The sequence below is a fragment of the Magnolia sinica genome, chromosome 17, assembly GCF_029962835.1.
Source record: "Magnolia sinica isolate HGM2019 chromosome 17, MsV1, whole genome shotgun sequence".
Lineage (NCBI taxonomy): Eukaryota > Viridiplantae > Streptophyta > Magnoliopsida > Magnoliales > Magnoliaceae > Magnolia > Magnolia sinica.
Window position 1 is genome coordinate 22,673,078 of NC_080589.1, and position 16,988 is coordinate 22,690,065.

The window sequence follows — 16,988 nt, forward strand, 5'->3', positions numbered from 1 at the left end:
TCCAGTGCAGAGTCCGAGTACAAAGCCATGGGTCATGCTGTTTGTGAGCCGTTATGGCTCAATTCCTTATTATAAGAGCTTCATTTATTTGCAAGTGGTACTATGATGCACTATTATGATAATCAAGCAGAGGCCCACAGTGCAACTAATCCAGTCTTCCATGAGAAGATTAAGCATATAGAGGTTGATAACCATTTTATCCGAAAGAAATTTACTTCCAATGAGATTACCACAGGCTATATTTGGTCCAAGTTACATGTTGCAGATATCTTTACTAAGGCCTCACTATATGCCTAGTTTTCTTTTCTTAGTTCCAAGCTGGGCAAGACCGATATCTACGCTCCAACTTGAGGGGGAGTGTTAGAAAGAGGGAATATTGTATTTTTGGGTGGTCCTGCAAACTATCATATCTATTATTTTATTAATATAAATAGTGGAGAAGAGAAAAGCCCTAATCTTGATTTTCCATCTAATTAAGATTGTTAACAAAAGTTGAATTGTGGCACATGTGGTACATGTGAGGTGCTTGAAGGTATATGGTGTCACATGTGGCACAAGACATGCATTTGGCACATTTGACACATAGGCACTAAAAGTAGATGGCAGCATTTGAAGCATTGGCACCAATGACACATGGCATATTAGGAGTAATTGAAAATGGATGATGGCACATGTGGCACATGTGGCACATTCATATGTGGAGTGCATTACATATGTGAGGTGCAAGATAAGATGAATGGTGGTATTTGTGGTACAAAGCTTAGCGGCTGGTAGCAAACTCTGGATGTTTGGTCTTTTCCCAATAGATTGGATGTTGATCTCTCATCAGCTGGACAACCTGGCCTGATTATGTTGCTTTTTTCAGCTTTCTGTTTTGTTGCCTTCTAGGCCGTGTTTCAAGTTGTATAGGTTTCTAGGTTTTGGGTTCAGCTCTTTCTGTTAAACACTTTTTTTTTTTTAAAATTGTTTGTGGTTTGCTTTTGTGCTTTAATAATATTTTTAATCTTTAAAAAAAGACCTTTAGGCCAATACAAGTATCGGTTTTGACGGGCACTGATACGCCCATTGAAACCGATATGACACATCATGGTGGGGCTAGCCCACCCAGATTGAGTATGATAAAACTCATGGTTTACTCCTAGATGGGTACAAGTGTTCAGTAGAGTCATTGATGCATAGCATCCTAAGATTTTCCAGAGGTTATCGATCTAGTCCACCTTTGCATCATAAATAGTAATGTGCTGTCCGCAAACTGAAAATGAGATGTGATGGGGCCGGACTAGCAACACGGAAGCCCGATATAAGTCCCACCTCTTAACCCTTGGTGAGCATCCTGCTAAGCACTTATGCTATAACTATAAATAAAATGGGGGATAATGGGTCCCCTTGCCTTAGACCCCTCGATGCCTTGAAAAATCCTTTTGGTGTTCCGTTGATTAGAATTGAAAAAGATGCAGATGACATGCATACCCTCATCCAATTTACCCATTTGGCTCTGTACCCAATTTGTCTCAACATATATTCCAAGAAGCCCCAGTCAACATGGTCGTGTGCTTTTTCTATGTCGAGCTTGCATACCACGTCACCTCTTCTCTCCTTATGTCGAGAGTCGATACATTCATGGGCTAAGAGTACATTGTCTAATATTTGCCTGTTTGTAATGAAGGCACTTTGGTTTTCCACAATGACTGAAGATAGTACTCTTCTGAATCTGCTTGCTAACACTTTAGCCAGGATTTTGTATGGCCTTCCAATGAGGCTAATAGGCCTATAGTCTCCAAACGATACTGCTCCTTCCTTTTTAGGAATAAGGACAATGAAAGTAACCCCCATACCGTTAGGACTTAGGAATGCAGCCCCTGTCATAGAATTCCTGGATGAAATCAACCACATCTTTCTGCACTGTCCTAGAACATTTGGAAGAAGAAAATAGGAAAACCATCTGGCCCAGATGTCTTGTCATTTCCCAACGCATCAATAGCCTCCTCAGTCTCCTCTTGTGAAAACGGTCTTTCCAAGGAGATCTTATCTTCTTCCGATATTTGCTAGAAGTCTAGATTGTCCAGGCTTGGACACATCCAAACTTCCCTTGATAGTAGATTAGCATAGAAATCAACCGCGGCTTCGCATATTTGATCCTTGTCGTATAAGGTGGTACCATTAATTAAGATTCTGCGAACGTGATTATTTCTAGCTTGTGCACTTGCTATACGATGAAAGAAAGAGGTATTTCTGTCACTTTTTTTTTTTTTAATTTTTTTTATTTTTGAATTTAAATTCCATAGTATATATTTCTAAAACGGAAGGGGATTTACAGAGGCTTTGAGTGGGCATCAGCCACATCACAAAATGATTGATACCTCATCTATCGTGTAGAGAGCTGGAGCTAAATCTCCCTCAAGTAACCTAAGCCTACCTTATCCAAAAACAGAAAGCCTACCGTATCGTGTATTTCTGTCACCTTCTTTGAACCATATGACTCTTGATCTTTGCCTCCACAATATTTCTTCTTGTTGAAGGAATCTAGTAACTTCAGTAGAAAGAGCAAGTCGTCTAGATTGGTCTTCTGCAGATAGAGACCAAATTGTCTGGACTGGTCTTCTGCAGATAGAGATTCTGCTTCTTCTTTGATGTTTGTCATGAAGCTCACTTATTATGGTGTTAACCTTTTCTGCTCCATTGCTGAAAACTTCCTTCTTCCATGCTGTCAATTTGGCCTTGTAATTTCATTTTCTAGAATAATTTGTTGTCGGCTGATCCCGCAACTACGAACTTGCGCCACCATTCTTTTACCAACTCTGTGAAATTGTCGACTTCCATCCATGCGAGCTCGAATCGGAATGGTTTAGGACCCCAGCTATCTTCCTTGACTTTGAGAAGGATCAAACAGTGATCTAAAGTTGTCTGAGGAAGAGCTTGAAGAGAAGCCATATGGTAATCGTCGGCCCAGTCTAAGGAAGGATATCACGAATCTGTCCGAGAATGATCCAATGTGGCAGTCCTCCGAGTTCCATTAATCTTTATTCCATGTGACTAGAACACCTCCAGCAGAGCCTTCTGCATTCAAAGCTAACCATACTAGGTTTTTGATTCCCCAAACAGAGTGAAGGATATTATCATCAAAAACATCTTTGTTTCTTGCAGTGCCAGAATCTGAATTTTGTATTTTTTACATACCTCTTTTAGTTGACCGCGTTTATCGAGATTCCCCATACCTCTGATGTTCTAGCAAAGTATCTTCATTGATGAACTTGTCAGGGTTCCCTCCCCTTTCAACTGTCGCAACTTTTACTGACAATATCAAAGATAGCTGGCCTTCCGAGACTCATCAGTTCCCTCCAGCCCTAGGGAACTTAGGCTTAAATTTTTGTCTACTAATCTCCCTCGCCTTTTGCTTACTTCTTTCCTCAACAAATTTCATGAAAGCTTGCACGTCGTCATCTTCTGCTCTGAATGACAAGCTAATAGATTTCCCCACATGGCCAAGCATGTCCTTATACCATTCCTTTTCAACTTCTGCCAGAGGGACGGAAACCTGGGAATCCAGCATTTCATCGAGGAAAAAAGGAGAAGACGGGTTGCTAGCTTGGATTGGAATCTCCCTGGCTGTTTGAAGGGGAGTGACATCCAGCGCATTGTTGAAAACCTCAAAATTGGTGTTTTCATCATGGATAAGGCTCAAGTCCCCCTCTAGGTGAGATCTGTCACTGATCTGAATAACCATTTGTGTGCCTGGAGAGGATGCCCAGATTTCTAAACAAGAAGAGTGGTCGAAAGGACCAGAACTCAAAGGGAGGAGAGGAGAGTAGCAACCTGGGGTGAGAGAAGTGGTTTCTATGCTAGACAGCCGATCTGGAGCTTGAAGAAATACTCCATCATTTCAAAACACAGTGTCAAGATCTATACTTTAGGTGGAACATGTGCTAGAGATGGCATGAGTGCCATATCATGGTGGAACTCACATGTGCTTGGTCTTTGTAGTCGAGTGAGAGGTTTGGGAGACATGTCTCGTTGATTTCAGTAAGGTAAACAGGTGTAGTGCTAGGATGGTGAGATGGGGACAAGGAAGGCTGTAGACTGACGTCGCAGATGAAGCTTGCTTGCGAATTGGCCTCGGCATTAGCGAAAGGACCTCATTTTCTTTGATATCGAAGCCAGTAAACAAGGCAAAGCCTCCTTCCGAGCCATCAGCTCGAGTACGAGCCGAACCTCTACAAGGATAGAATTGGCTTTGGATACGTTGTTGTCGACAGATACCTGAGGTATGTGTCCTCCCAAGCCTACCGGATGAAGCATTTGTTGCCACGAATCTCCTCCAGAGATGTTGACTTGTGCAGGTGTACTGCAAGTGCACTAAAGCCAAGCACCTTCTTCACCTTCATCACCCTTATCCGCAACAACTGAGATGACTCAGCCCTTCCTCCTCTTCCATTCTTCGCCCCATCTACAAGGAACTCCCCAGCTGAATTCTCTTATAAGCCCCACCACCACTTTCTCCTCTCCAATCCATAGATCGATCGATTTTGGATATATCCGGACACATCTTCTTCTTACACAAATCCTTGCAGCGCTGATGTCTTCGTTGTTAATGGTGTTTGGGTTTAGCGCTATGATATCTCCAAGGCAAGATCTGAGAGCCCTAAAAACCTCTTCTACCTAAAGTATGAGTGGGTTCCCCATAACAATACCATACATTACTCTCTCCAAACATAGATTTTTCTACCCATCTATGGACCTCCAAGACAGGGCCATCGTTGAACGAGGCAGCCACTGCAATCGCTAATATACATCTGCATCGGTCCTTAACAATACCCAGAGCTTGACCTCCCCAAGAGGATTGAAAATACAATCCTCATCCTTAAGCTTGCAGCAGGCTACCAACTTTTGATTTCCGAGATGGAAGCACCTATTCTAAAGATGACTAAAAGTGCATTTGCAAACTAACTCCGGGTTCTCTTCAATATGTCGGAATCACTGTTTTAAATATCGACGATATCGGCCGATATATCCCACATGTATCTTGTATCCCACCTTTGCGATACGAAACGCAAAAGTAGTGAGATATATTCCACATGTTCGATCTAGTGAGCATTTTCGAATTTCGATGCTCTTATTTTCTATAATTCATGTTGAATTAGTGTCAAATTGTTACAAATTCATGATTTTTCATTTTCTGCATGAAAAATCATGGATTGGGAGCTTCTATTTCGAGATTTGGAGGAGATGGGCCGAGTTGTGAAAAGTTGAAAAAAAAATCAAAATTTTCCAATTTCTTACAAATCGTTTGCAGTCTTTGTGTTCGAACATCACATTAAAAATGTTTGTAACCTAATTTAGTGATTCTTCTTTTGCTTTTGAATGTATTGCTTGTGTTTCCACACGCCTTCTTACATTTATAAATTATATGAATAGACATTGAATATACTTGCATCAATTCAGTTAGACAACGCATAGATTAGGACCCCGTACAAAGAAAACCTATTATGTGTACTTGTTTTTTGTAATGTTTTGATTTATAAGTGTGTATTGATGTCTTTTTAAACAATCACCGAAGTTTCATCAAAATATTCAACCAATTTCCCAATGTTTACCCATGTTTCGAACAACAGCGATACATTGCACAATACAACCAATATATCCCATGTGATAACCGATACGTATTCGTATCCCAAGAAAGCGATACATAACACGATACCGATATTTCGAACACTGGTCGGAATTTACTTTCACTACCCAATTCCCTGCCATGTTTTCATTCCATGCCCGAACAGTGAAATCACTACGGGACACTGAAGGTCTAGAAACTTCCACCTCCTCTTAACCATGCATCGGTTGTCCTTCCACTGCTTCCAAAAAGGATTTAGGAATCCATATAGGTTTGAGCCTGCCCCTCTCAATTGGATCTCTTTCCCCAGAGATAACCCCTCTTCGATTTGAAACCCCCTTGCAAATCTGGATTTGGAGTTCCAACCAACTCCTTGTTTCCGGCACGGGGCATGTCTGTCACCTTTATCGGTCCAAAGCAAGCTCTCTGCACAACTAGAGTTCTTCCGTCAAATATTTGGTTGTTAATCTCGCGAACCGCCCTACCTAATTCTTCCTCGGTTTGCATTCTTATGAATGGGAAGCCCCTCGAAGTTTTTCTTTGTCTATCCCTCGGGATAACTAACTCCATAACTTTGCCAAATCTCCGGAAGGCTCAGAGAATATGATTGGCACTCCAATGATGGGGGGAATTCTCCACGAATATTGTTAGAAAGTTTTAATGCAACAGATCTTCTGGTCCAACTATGAATCTCTTTTTTCTGGATATCGTGGTCCACCCATCTCTTTGGTTCTCTTCTCCGAGGAGGTTTCCTGCAATTGCTTCGAATTTTTGCTTTCCTTTATCCTCGAGAATGAACCACCAACCCAATTCATGATGTTGGGATGAAGAGTCGACTGTATGATTTGGAAATGATGTATAAATCTTCTCCTTGATTTCCAGATTTCTCCAACGATGCGCCATCTTCTGTGCAACTTAGAGATGCATCGTCGATACCTGGAATTTCTGATACTAGTAGTGTCATCAATATTGCTACCGATGTTATCAGTATCGCTGAGCCGGAGATATGGATAATATTAGGGATATTTCGGTAATATCGGGGATACTTTGAACAATGGTCATGTATAAAGTCAAAATCATACTGTAAGTTCCTAATGAGGCCTTCAAAAAGATGTTTTATGAGTTTTCATCATTATAAAAAGAATCAAATAAAGCTTTGAGTTTAAAATCACATAATGAAACTCTGGGAAAACAATTTGAATTTAAGTTATGTGGATAAAATAAAATAAGTATACATTTGTAAGTTAGAGTCAAATTCTAAACACCATTAATACAATAAAAACGGTAAATATGATTACAAATATCCATAATAGATTCCCGATAAGTCACGGATCAATTTGGTGTTTTGACAACACATAAGAAAGCTCCACAATTTTCTCTTATGGAATTTTATTTTTTTTTGACACATTTAAAAAGATTCTTAAAGCCCCTACAAATTTAAAAACATCAAATGGAAGCCCAATAAAATTTAAAAAAGAAGAGAACAAGTAAAACTTGAATCATAAATCGGGAGTTGAATACTAAATTGTAGATTCAAATTATAGAATCATAGGATTCATCCAGAAAGGGATTCAAAAGTGGGATTCAAATTGTTTTGCTTACGATTCGACTAACACCGTATAGCAATTCGTAATTCATATATTGTTGGATTTTGACAACAATGCTTAGTGCACACGTGGGGTTCAACAGACCTATTTGCAAAAAGTGAATTATCACACACAGTTAGCCCGATGATACTTGTCGTGCAAATCTTTCCCTCCACGTGCCATTTGTCTGGGACATTCGACCCCTGTAAACAATAGGCCCCACAACAAAAACCATTTTTCTTGAGAATGGGGTACATACAATTATTAGGTGAACCATACCTTTGAGTAAGACTGTTGGTTCTACATTAAGTCAAAATGCGTAGTTCACCTTTGCATGGTGTGGATGTCTTACTCAAGGGGCATGTTGGTGGGAAAAATGTTTTTGTATGGAAATTAATCATACAAAATATGTGCCCTTAGTCTTGTTCTAAAAACAGGACCAACTTGTGTCGCCATTTTAAAGTGATTTTTCCTCTAGAGGCACTTAGAACTGCTCCAAGACAAATGTAAGTATTTAAATATCAGCACTAGTGTGATAAGAAAGAACATGATAATAGATATAAGTGACTGAGGATGCAGCGAAGTGTAAATTATACATACCCTTGTTGAATCTTGTACAGCCATTGGAGATGGGTCAAGATCGCCCTTGGTTGGAACCACGAGGCAAGGCATCCCAAAACCTGTAACTTCTCCATGACTAGCAACATCCACAAGCAATTCCATTGATTTTCTCCATGAATTTTCATCAGAACTGCAAATGATAGATCTAATATCAACCAATACTTTTCCTCTATAAAATCAGCAATTGAAAGATGGTCAAATGAGACTGCAATTAAAATTCTTCATTGCCAAAACACACTAAAGAATAATGTGATTAGTAGAGAAGTGGCATAAGATCTGCAATTCTTTACACTTAGGGCCTGTTTGATTTTCATCGTGTCACCGGGAAAAGGTAAATACCCTGGAAATGGGTGATTATTACCGTTTCGCCTGTTTGAATATTCACGGGGATTTCACTTCTTGGAAACCGGTTCAAAAGTAGTAGTGGCCATTTTAGGACCCCATCTCGATGTATATGATATATCTGTTCCGTCCATCCATTTTATCACAACATTTTGAGATATGAGGAGAAAAATGAGTTAAATCCAACACTCAACTGGCTCATACCAAAAGAAACAATGGCCCCAAGAAGTTTTTAACGGTAAGTATTTAATTCACATTTTTCTATGGCGTGGTCCACTTGAGCATTGGATATGCCTCATTTTTTGGCTTATATCATAAATTTATCTGACATAATGGATGAACGGTGTGGATATATGATATGCATCATGGTGGGACCCACAAATGTTTTACAATATTTGCCACTTTTACCTCCAAAAAGTAGGCCGTCAAATCAGTTACGGGGAAGTGTGCGGCAACTATGTAGGGAAATAATTATTACCATTTACCCGGGTATTTCCCATTTCTTTGAAAAACAAACAGGCCCTTAATCATCTATAAGAAGAATAGCACTGCAAGACTCCTGATATCTCATACTCTAAAGATTGTAAATAAAAACAAAAACGGAGGAACTGCCAATTAAACCTAAAAGAGGTGGACAGTTGGTAATGCACTATATATGGGCATGCAAGCATGCGTGCGTGTATAATCTCACACACGACTAGTATATCTAACCAATTGCGTGTGTGGGCTCCACCATGTTGTTTGTATGACATCTCACCCATCCAGAAGGCTGTCCCACAATGAAAAAGGTATGCCATAAAAATCAGGTTGATCCAACCATTAGATGCACCCATTGTTCGTATCCCTGAAATTATCCAAATATCCTCGATATTATTTGTATCTCCAGCTCGGCAATACTGATAACATTGGCAGTATCAGAAATTCCATGCATTGACGATGTATCACTAAGTATCGATAACACCAATATTTTCGACTGTGTAAGTCGCTTGTATTGCCAATATTTTCAACTGTGTATACTCCATGCGTCGCTTGTATCACCAATGTGTATCAGTGATATTATTTATGGATATTTAGATTGTTGGATGGATAAATGGGATTGATGGGCTCGTTGGACTGATTTCTTACGACAACACATGCTTTTAGGCCCCCATTAAATGGAAATTAATTATGGATACATTCTTTTTCCAATTTTTTTATTCTTAAATATGCAAATATGTGTATTTTTGCATCTCCTAAAGTTTCACTGAAAAATTCCACTGTTTTCTCTCATTTCCCCAATGTTCCCCCGCATTTCCAGTTATCAACGATATTGAAATTGTTCTTGTATCCCTGGCCAACGAAATTTGTAGTTATGTCGATACTTCAAACGATGGATGCACCCCACATGAATGTGGAGTTTTTTGGGTGGTTCTTCACTGTTTACTATAGCATGCCCAAACTCATGCTAGGGCATTCCCTGTAAGTAATTCGCCACATTGGAACTCGACTGTAGTGAGAAATGGGCAAGGGTTAGCCAACACGTCCCCTAGAAATGACGCACCGCAACACCCCTTTGCTGCAAGTAGGCGAGGATTCCTACCTCATTCTAGACGTGCATGAATAAAGAAGCTAGTCTAGAAGAATACAATTCATCTTGTCACATATCAAATATAGGAACATTGACAAATAGGAGTATGGAGTTAGCAGATATGATGAAATGGAGGAGATTTAACATAGTTTGCATTCCAAAGACCTGTGTTTTGAACAGCATTGTGGTGTAGCATATAGAAATGTGTTAAATATTGACGTATATTGGCCGATATATCCCACGATATATCTTGTATTCCACCTGTGCAATACGAAACATACAAGTAGTGCCGATATATCCCATGTTCGATTCAATGAGCATTTTCAATTTTCGATTATTTTTTTATTTTTTTATTTTTGTTGAAATTATGTTAACTTAGTGTCAAATGGTTACAAATCCATTGGTTCTTCATGCTTTGCATGAAAAATCATAGAGTTGGAGCTTTGATTTCGATATCCATTAGTTCTTCATGTTCTCTACTTTTTTTTTCTTCAAAATATTCTTTCAACCAGTTGTCAATTGAGACTAATTTCGAAGTATTTAGGAGTATTTGATGAAATGATCATTACATAAACTCTAATTTGAAATTTGAGTGTATGTGATTTGATTGGGGAAAATTTTGAAATTTCCTCAATTTCTCCCAAATTGCTTGCAATGTTACACTCCAAACATGAAATTAAGCATGTATGAGAGAACAAGTGTACTAATTTGTTAAGTCCTTGTAAATTTTCGGAAAATAAAAAGCATTTTTTAATTAAAAATTGATAATAAAAAAATTATTAAAATATATATTTTTTTCGAAATTTCCCTTCAACTAGTTGTCAATTGAGACTAATTTCGAAGAATTTAGGAGCGTTTAATGAAATGATCATCACATACAACTCTAAATGTTATGAATTCAATTTGAATATAGTTGCATTAGTTTAGTCCAACGGAATATAGCCTAGGACCCTATGCGAATAAAACCTATTATGTGCACTTCTTTTTTGAGATGTCATGATTTAAAAGTGTGTATTAAGGTCTTTTTTAACAATCTCTGAAGTTCCATTGAAAAATTCAACCATTTTTCCAATGTTTCCCCATGTTTCCCCAAAAGTGCGAGAAATTACCCCATACAAACGATATATCCAATGTGATAACTGATACGTATCTGTATCCTAAGTATGCAATACATAATAAGATACCGATATTTCGAACATTGGCGTATAGTGCACGTTACGTAACGCAGTATAGCAAAAACGCTACGTAGTGCTGAAAATAATGTATTTCCCCTGTAGTGTATGCTATGGGGGGTATAACGTGAACGTATGCTACAATGTATGTTATTTAAATAAATAAAAAAACAAACTTTTGTTGTGAGTTTAATCCATTTATTTTATAATGGTGGCGGCCCATCCTTCTCACACGTGGAGATGTGTAGAGGTATCCAAACCTTCATTCGCACACGTGGCAATGTGTAGATGATTCACCTAACCATTTTTGATAATCTTATCCATTTAGAAATGGTCCTCCACATGTACGACTAAGAGCTTATGCCATGTAATAAATGCCATCAAACTCATATTTAAAAAAATAAAAATAATAAAAAAATAAATAAAAAAAAAAAAAACCTCTGAACTTAAGAGAGGGTTTCGAAGAGCCTTCTTTCGAAAGCCCTAAGTTGTCGACACAGCTCCCGTCCCAGACCCAAAGAGAAGTTTTGCAATTCTCTCAATCCAAAAAGCCATTGAAGAAGAGACTTTTGCCACTAAATTGACCCTGCAAGAAGATCAATATGTTGTATTTTCAAGAGCATTAAAGCCCAAATGAGGAAAATCAAGTTCTCCCCTTTTCCACATACGTATGGACACGAAGCTCAAAAAAATAGTTTTCTAATTGATTGAATCTCTAACCAATGTATGTTCTTGCCCCTTAATCTCTCTTAACGAGTTCTTTTTCATTTTGTTTCTTTTTAGGAGGTCAGTTCCTATGGATAGAATTCTTGTTCGACATTCTTATGTGTGGGGCCTATTGTGGCGTGTGTATGGCATGCATGTGACCCATCCAACCATCACATGGGCCACCATGCTGTGTTTCGTTATTTGTGCATTGTGTTTTATGCCATGGCATTAAATCCAACAGTTCAATCTGTCATGTGGGCCACCACTCTACAATGTGTACTGTCAACTGTGTAGTGTAGTGTGTACTATGTAGTGTCCAACTATCAATTGTGTAGTGTAGTGTAGTGTGTATTGCTTTTTTGCCGTTTGTCCTATATAGTGTAGTGTGTACTGGTTTTTTACTAGTTGTCCTGTGTAGTGTAGTGTGTACCGTCAACTGTGCATTGTCCATCTATGAGTTCCGTTTTTTCAGTAACTATGGTAAAATGATCGTCCATTGTGATTTTTTTTTTTTAGTAAACTAAAAGAGGGAGATGTCTGACGGGAATGAGAGATTTTGCATGGAAATATGTCGCCAAGTATCCACAAGGATAAGGTCGTAGAAATTATGCGTTTTGTAAATTTTGTGGTCAAAGATGTAAATTATGTGTTTTGTAAATTATTATTTTTACCTCTAAAAAAAGATGTACGGGAGGCATGACCCGCTTAAAGAATCACTTGGCTAGAGCCCACAATGGGATAAAGCCATGTAATTTGATAGGAGGAGATTGCATTGAATCGCAATAATGTAAAGCATTCCTCAAGTGATTTACATTTTCATTTTTATCGATACTATATTTCCACAATTCGTGAAATCATTTCATCAATTTCTAATTAATTTGTGTAACTAATTGGTGAGCACGCTTTGAAGATAGAACACCACAACTTAAGAGGTTTTCAATCGAGGTTTTAAGCTTCACATGCAATGCTTCTGGCTGTGAGAGAAATTAGAGTACTTTTGAGCAGGTGACTCTTCTACTCTTCGATGTTTTAAATTTGTTAATTAGTACATTAACAAGTCTTTGATAATTGGTATAAATCATCATATGGTATTGCAGATTCACATGAAGAGGAGAAATTGACTAGAGCAAGAAAAAAACTCTCCAGTATATGTGATATATAATATAATATGAAATTGAGGGAAAGAAGTACGAAGAGGAGGGCAGCAATGGATCCTATATTGGTTGACCACATTGCTTCAGATGATGAGTGGATTGCTGAGAAAGAAGACCACATTCTCCCAATCCCAACTGATGCATCGTAGCTTGAAGATCAAAACATGGCATTTGATATTAGTTCTATTGCAACTATTCTAGATTCAAATGATCTAGCTAGCAACAATTTGATACTCGTGCTATTTCTTTCCTTCTCGTTGTTGCAAGCTGGTTTGTTTTAATAAAATTATTACTCTTACAAAAAAAAAGAAAAAAAAAAAAGAAGCTACCAACAATGCACTACCACCAACATCTAGTGGTTCGAGTTCAACTCCTTGTTCTCCAAATCCTCCCCCTTCCATTAGTAAAACTTATAAAAGAAAGGCAATCAATTTAATTAAGTGCTTTTAGTTATACAATAGCTTCCAACTTCTAAGATTAAGTTTTTCATGCACATTTTTTCACAAAAAAACCAATGAATACATCTCTTTCTGGAAGTTGGAAGCTATAGCATAACTAAAGTGGGCAAGACTGTTCATGAAGTGAACGATGTAGATGATGTAGGCAATGTAGATGCCGATACCGATGCCGATGATGAAAGGCCTAGGCCTGGTGACAAAATGGATGAGGATGACAATGATGACGATTTATTAGATGATGAAGATGATCTCTAGAATCTAGAGTCTAGAGAATATGACATTTCTTTTGTACTAAAACCTCTAAACCTTTGGGATTTTATAATATAGTTTATACTTATGAATTGTGACTTGTGGTTTTAATTAGACATCATTAATTAAAGTAGTTTACTTAGAAAGTTAGTGATGTGATAGTGATTTGAATTGATTTAAATATCTAGATTATCTTTCTTTTACTAGAAAAACGAAGCATTTGTAGGCATTTTTCTTTTTTTCTTTTTCGCATTTTTTAATATTTATTCTTACTATTTATCATAATTTTCCTATTTTTAATATATAAAAAATAGAAATATCTTTTAGCTTATGCTACACTATAGAGGGTTGAACGCTACACAATATGCTATACACTATTTAAAACATTGTCGGAGACCAAGTGGAAAGGGGCAAAAACTAGAGAAATTCAAAGATACAAATTTTGGGATATAAAAATAGGGAGTGGTAGATAAAGACTTCAAAGGATAAAGTTGTAGATGTTAGGAAACAATAAAGACTTAAAAGGATAAAGTTGTAGATGTGAAGAAACTGAAAGGATTTTATAGGGGGGAATCAATGCTTTTAGTGCATATGCGCCGCAGGTAGAGTTAGAGGACGGAATCAAGAGAGTGTCGGTAGGATATGGATGGACAAAAGCAAGGAATTCCAAACGAAAAGTGGATATTTGTAGGAGGGGGCTTGGGGCTTGTTTGCTAAAACTTAGGGCTTGTTTGTTAACACTTGAAAAAAAAAAAATCAATAAACGTGGAACCCATAAGGGGTTCCGCATTAAGTGTTATTTGTTAACGCGAAACCATGAAACCGCTCTGTGATTTTCTCCGATTTTTTTCCATGATGGAGGTTTGGCTTAATGGTGAATTCAGAATGCGCTCTACGGATTCTTCTTAAGAATAAAATATTTACTTCCAAAATTTCCCTTGCGCACATTGCAACAAAGATTTTCTCCCTAATAATAGATTGTGTCATGCCCCGAACTTGGGAACCGGGCTCACTAAATTCTCGGCCGCCGAATTTAGTGCCAATAACCTTTGTAGTACCCCATTCTAGCTCCCAGCTCTCATACGCTAGGTTCCGATCCTGAGATCCTAAAAGGAGGATTTTCGGGGTGAATTTTATTTATAAATGAGTATAACTATAAGTGTACCAAAGTCACAAAATATCATCATCACCACATATCCACTAATATAATTTTGGAGTACAATGCTGGAAAGGGAAATACAAAATATAACCAAGAACTCAAAAGCTCATGCTCTGGGCTCAATGTTGCTGATACGCCCTAGCATCACCTGTAGCGTAAACAAACACACATAAGCCTCCTACGAAGCTTAGTAGAGTGTGCGTGTGCGTGTGCACAATGCATATGACAAGAATACAGATATCAGAGTATGCGAAAGATGATGGATCACCTAAGAGATCCAAGGGTTTTCATATCCAGGGGATTCGAAAACAATCAAATTTACACCCCATAATTCCCTATTGTATGGATCACCTAAGATCTGGATCGGCTTGAACTTTGGGCCCAATAGTAAAATTGAGTTGGCAAAATGGATGGATGGCATGGATGAAACATACGCATTATGGTGGGACCCACGAGTGGTCACAGTAGCCCTTGGAAGGGTTCAAGCATGCGTGGCATAAACTTAAAGGAAAAGAAGGAGAAAAGAAAGGAAAGGGAAAGAAAAGCAAGGGAAGAGATCCAGCCATCAGGGTGGCCCCCCCGCCACTATGGGGTCCACCATACACTCCATTCATGATCAAGGTAGGTCCCACCCTAGTGGGCCCACCAAAATGGGATAACACAAAGGAAACAAATGGTTTTTATCCTCCAATGCACTTGCAACGTCGGATGAACGGTTGAATCGTTTCGGATCAATGATCGGACAATCCACAAACTCCTCTCCACTCCTAATATCTTCTAATCTCTTTTCGTTTCTCTCTTTAACCTCTATATCTCTCCCTAATTCTTCTCAAGCTCTCTTTTTTCTCAAACCATCTCTCTAATTTTCTCTCTAATCTTTCTTTCTTTTCTCTCTTTCTTTCTTAATCTCTCCCTACTCTATCTCTTTCTTTCTCTTAATCTTCCTCCACTCTCTTGCTAGGAAATGTGTGGAAATGAGAGGGATTCAGGGAGTTGTGGTAGAACTTTTAGAATATAGAGGGGATTAGGAAAAGATGGAGGGGTAGAATGGGAAGAGGGAGGAGAGGAATGGCTTATCATAGGTAAGGCATGGGTTGCATGGCAAGGGCATGGGTTGCTTTGACTAATGGGGGGAGTGGTGATGGGTTGATTGATAGGACAACCTTGGGATTTGTGCAAGTGAGGCCCACGTGCGTTGCGCGGCCCACAAGTATTGAGACCTGGTGCATGATCCATTATGATTTATGGGTAGGTTCATCTTCTATTTGTAAGATGAGGCGACAACTTGCAAACCTTTATTTTTTTGTCTTTTGAAATATGGGAGAAAACAATAAAAAATCTAGCCAAAACTTTGATTCCTCAAAAATTATCAAAAGAAATCTAGAGTACTCAAAGTGAACACATTTAATATCCAACGAAGCTTCAAAGTGTCGTTAACAAAGAAAAGACCATTTATGCTTTGAAGATTATTGGGATTGAGAGAGAGAGAGAGAGAGAGAGAGAGAGAGAGAGAGAGAGAGAGACTTAATAATTTTCATAAACACAATACTTCCTTGCATAAAAGAATCCACAGAACATAAAATAGAAAGAACATATTTGGAAAAGTCAGAGACAATTAGACAAGAACAAATGAGCTGCTCAACAAATACCTGTCGTAGACAAATACTGCTATGTCACAAGCTGCCAAGGACTCTTTACTAGACAATAGCTTTTTAACTCCATCTTCGGGTACCTCACGCATTACAAGGGTCTTCTTCTTACTACCCTTCACGGACAAGAAAAAAATCATATATTTAATGAAAGGCACATTAAATGGTAAAAGAATGAAACTAATATATGGGCTAAGAATAAAAAAAAGATGATGCAAGACCATTTGAGGCATCAATCATGGTCCAACATTGGATATCACAAGCTGTCCAATTTTGATATGACATGTCTATCAAAGGATAGAGCCAAAATAGACCCCACTTGATCACAAGCATTGTTGTCATGTGCAATTGCATATGCCCATATCCATATGTAGATCGCATATGCGATCATGGCATATGCGATCGCATATGTTGCATATGTGAAAATATGTGATCGCATATGCAATGTATGCGATCGCATATTAGCCATGGCACATTGAATTTTTATTTTTATTTTTTTGCAAAAAAAATAATATTTTGCCTATAAAAAGGCTTCCAAATCTCCTCCATTTGCAATATTCTAACTCCAAAACTCTCTTACTCTATTTTTCTCTTACGTTTCTTAATTACAAGTGGTCTTAATCTCCCTGTCTCTTGTATTTCCTACTTCCAAGTGATCTTAATCTCTCTCTCTCTCTCTCTCTCTCTCTCTCTCTCTCTCTTACATTCCCTCTCTCTT

The 16,988-nt window shown here is 38.2% G+C and overlaps 1 protein-coding gene across 10 annotated transcripts in view; it reads right to left on the reverse strand.

Moving 5' to 3' along the window:
* The window catches only part of LOC131231488 (mitochondrial Rho GTPase 1-like), a 145,523-nt gene that overhangs the window by 12,681 nt on the left and 115,854 nt on the right, over positions 1-16,988 (reverse strand). For all 10 annotated transcript variants that reach the window (XR_009164387.1, XR_009164386.1, XR_009164385.1 and 7 more), the window contains 2 exons: positions 16,271-16,386; positions 7,792-7,942 (listed from right to left, as the gene is read on the reverse strand). Coding sequence is in view for 7 of the 10 variants with exons in the window: in XM_058227700.1 (XP_058083683.1) it covers positions 7,792-7,942; positions 16,271-16,386 (267 nt within the window). In the remaining 3 variants the exon portion in view is untranslated. The remainder of the gene's footprint in view (positions 1-7,791; positions 7,943-16,270; positions 16,387-16,988) is intronic.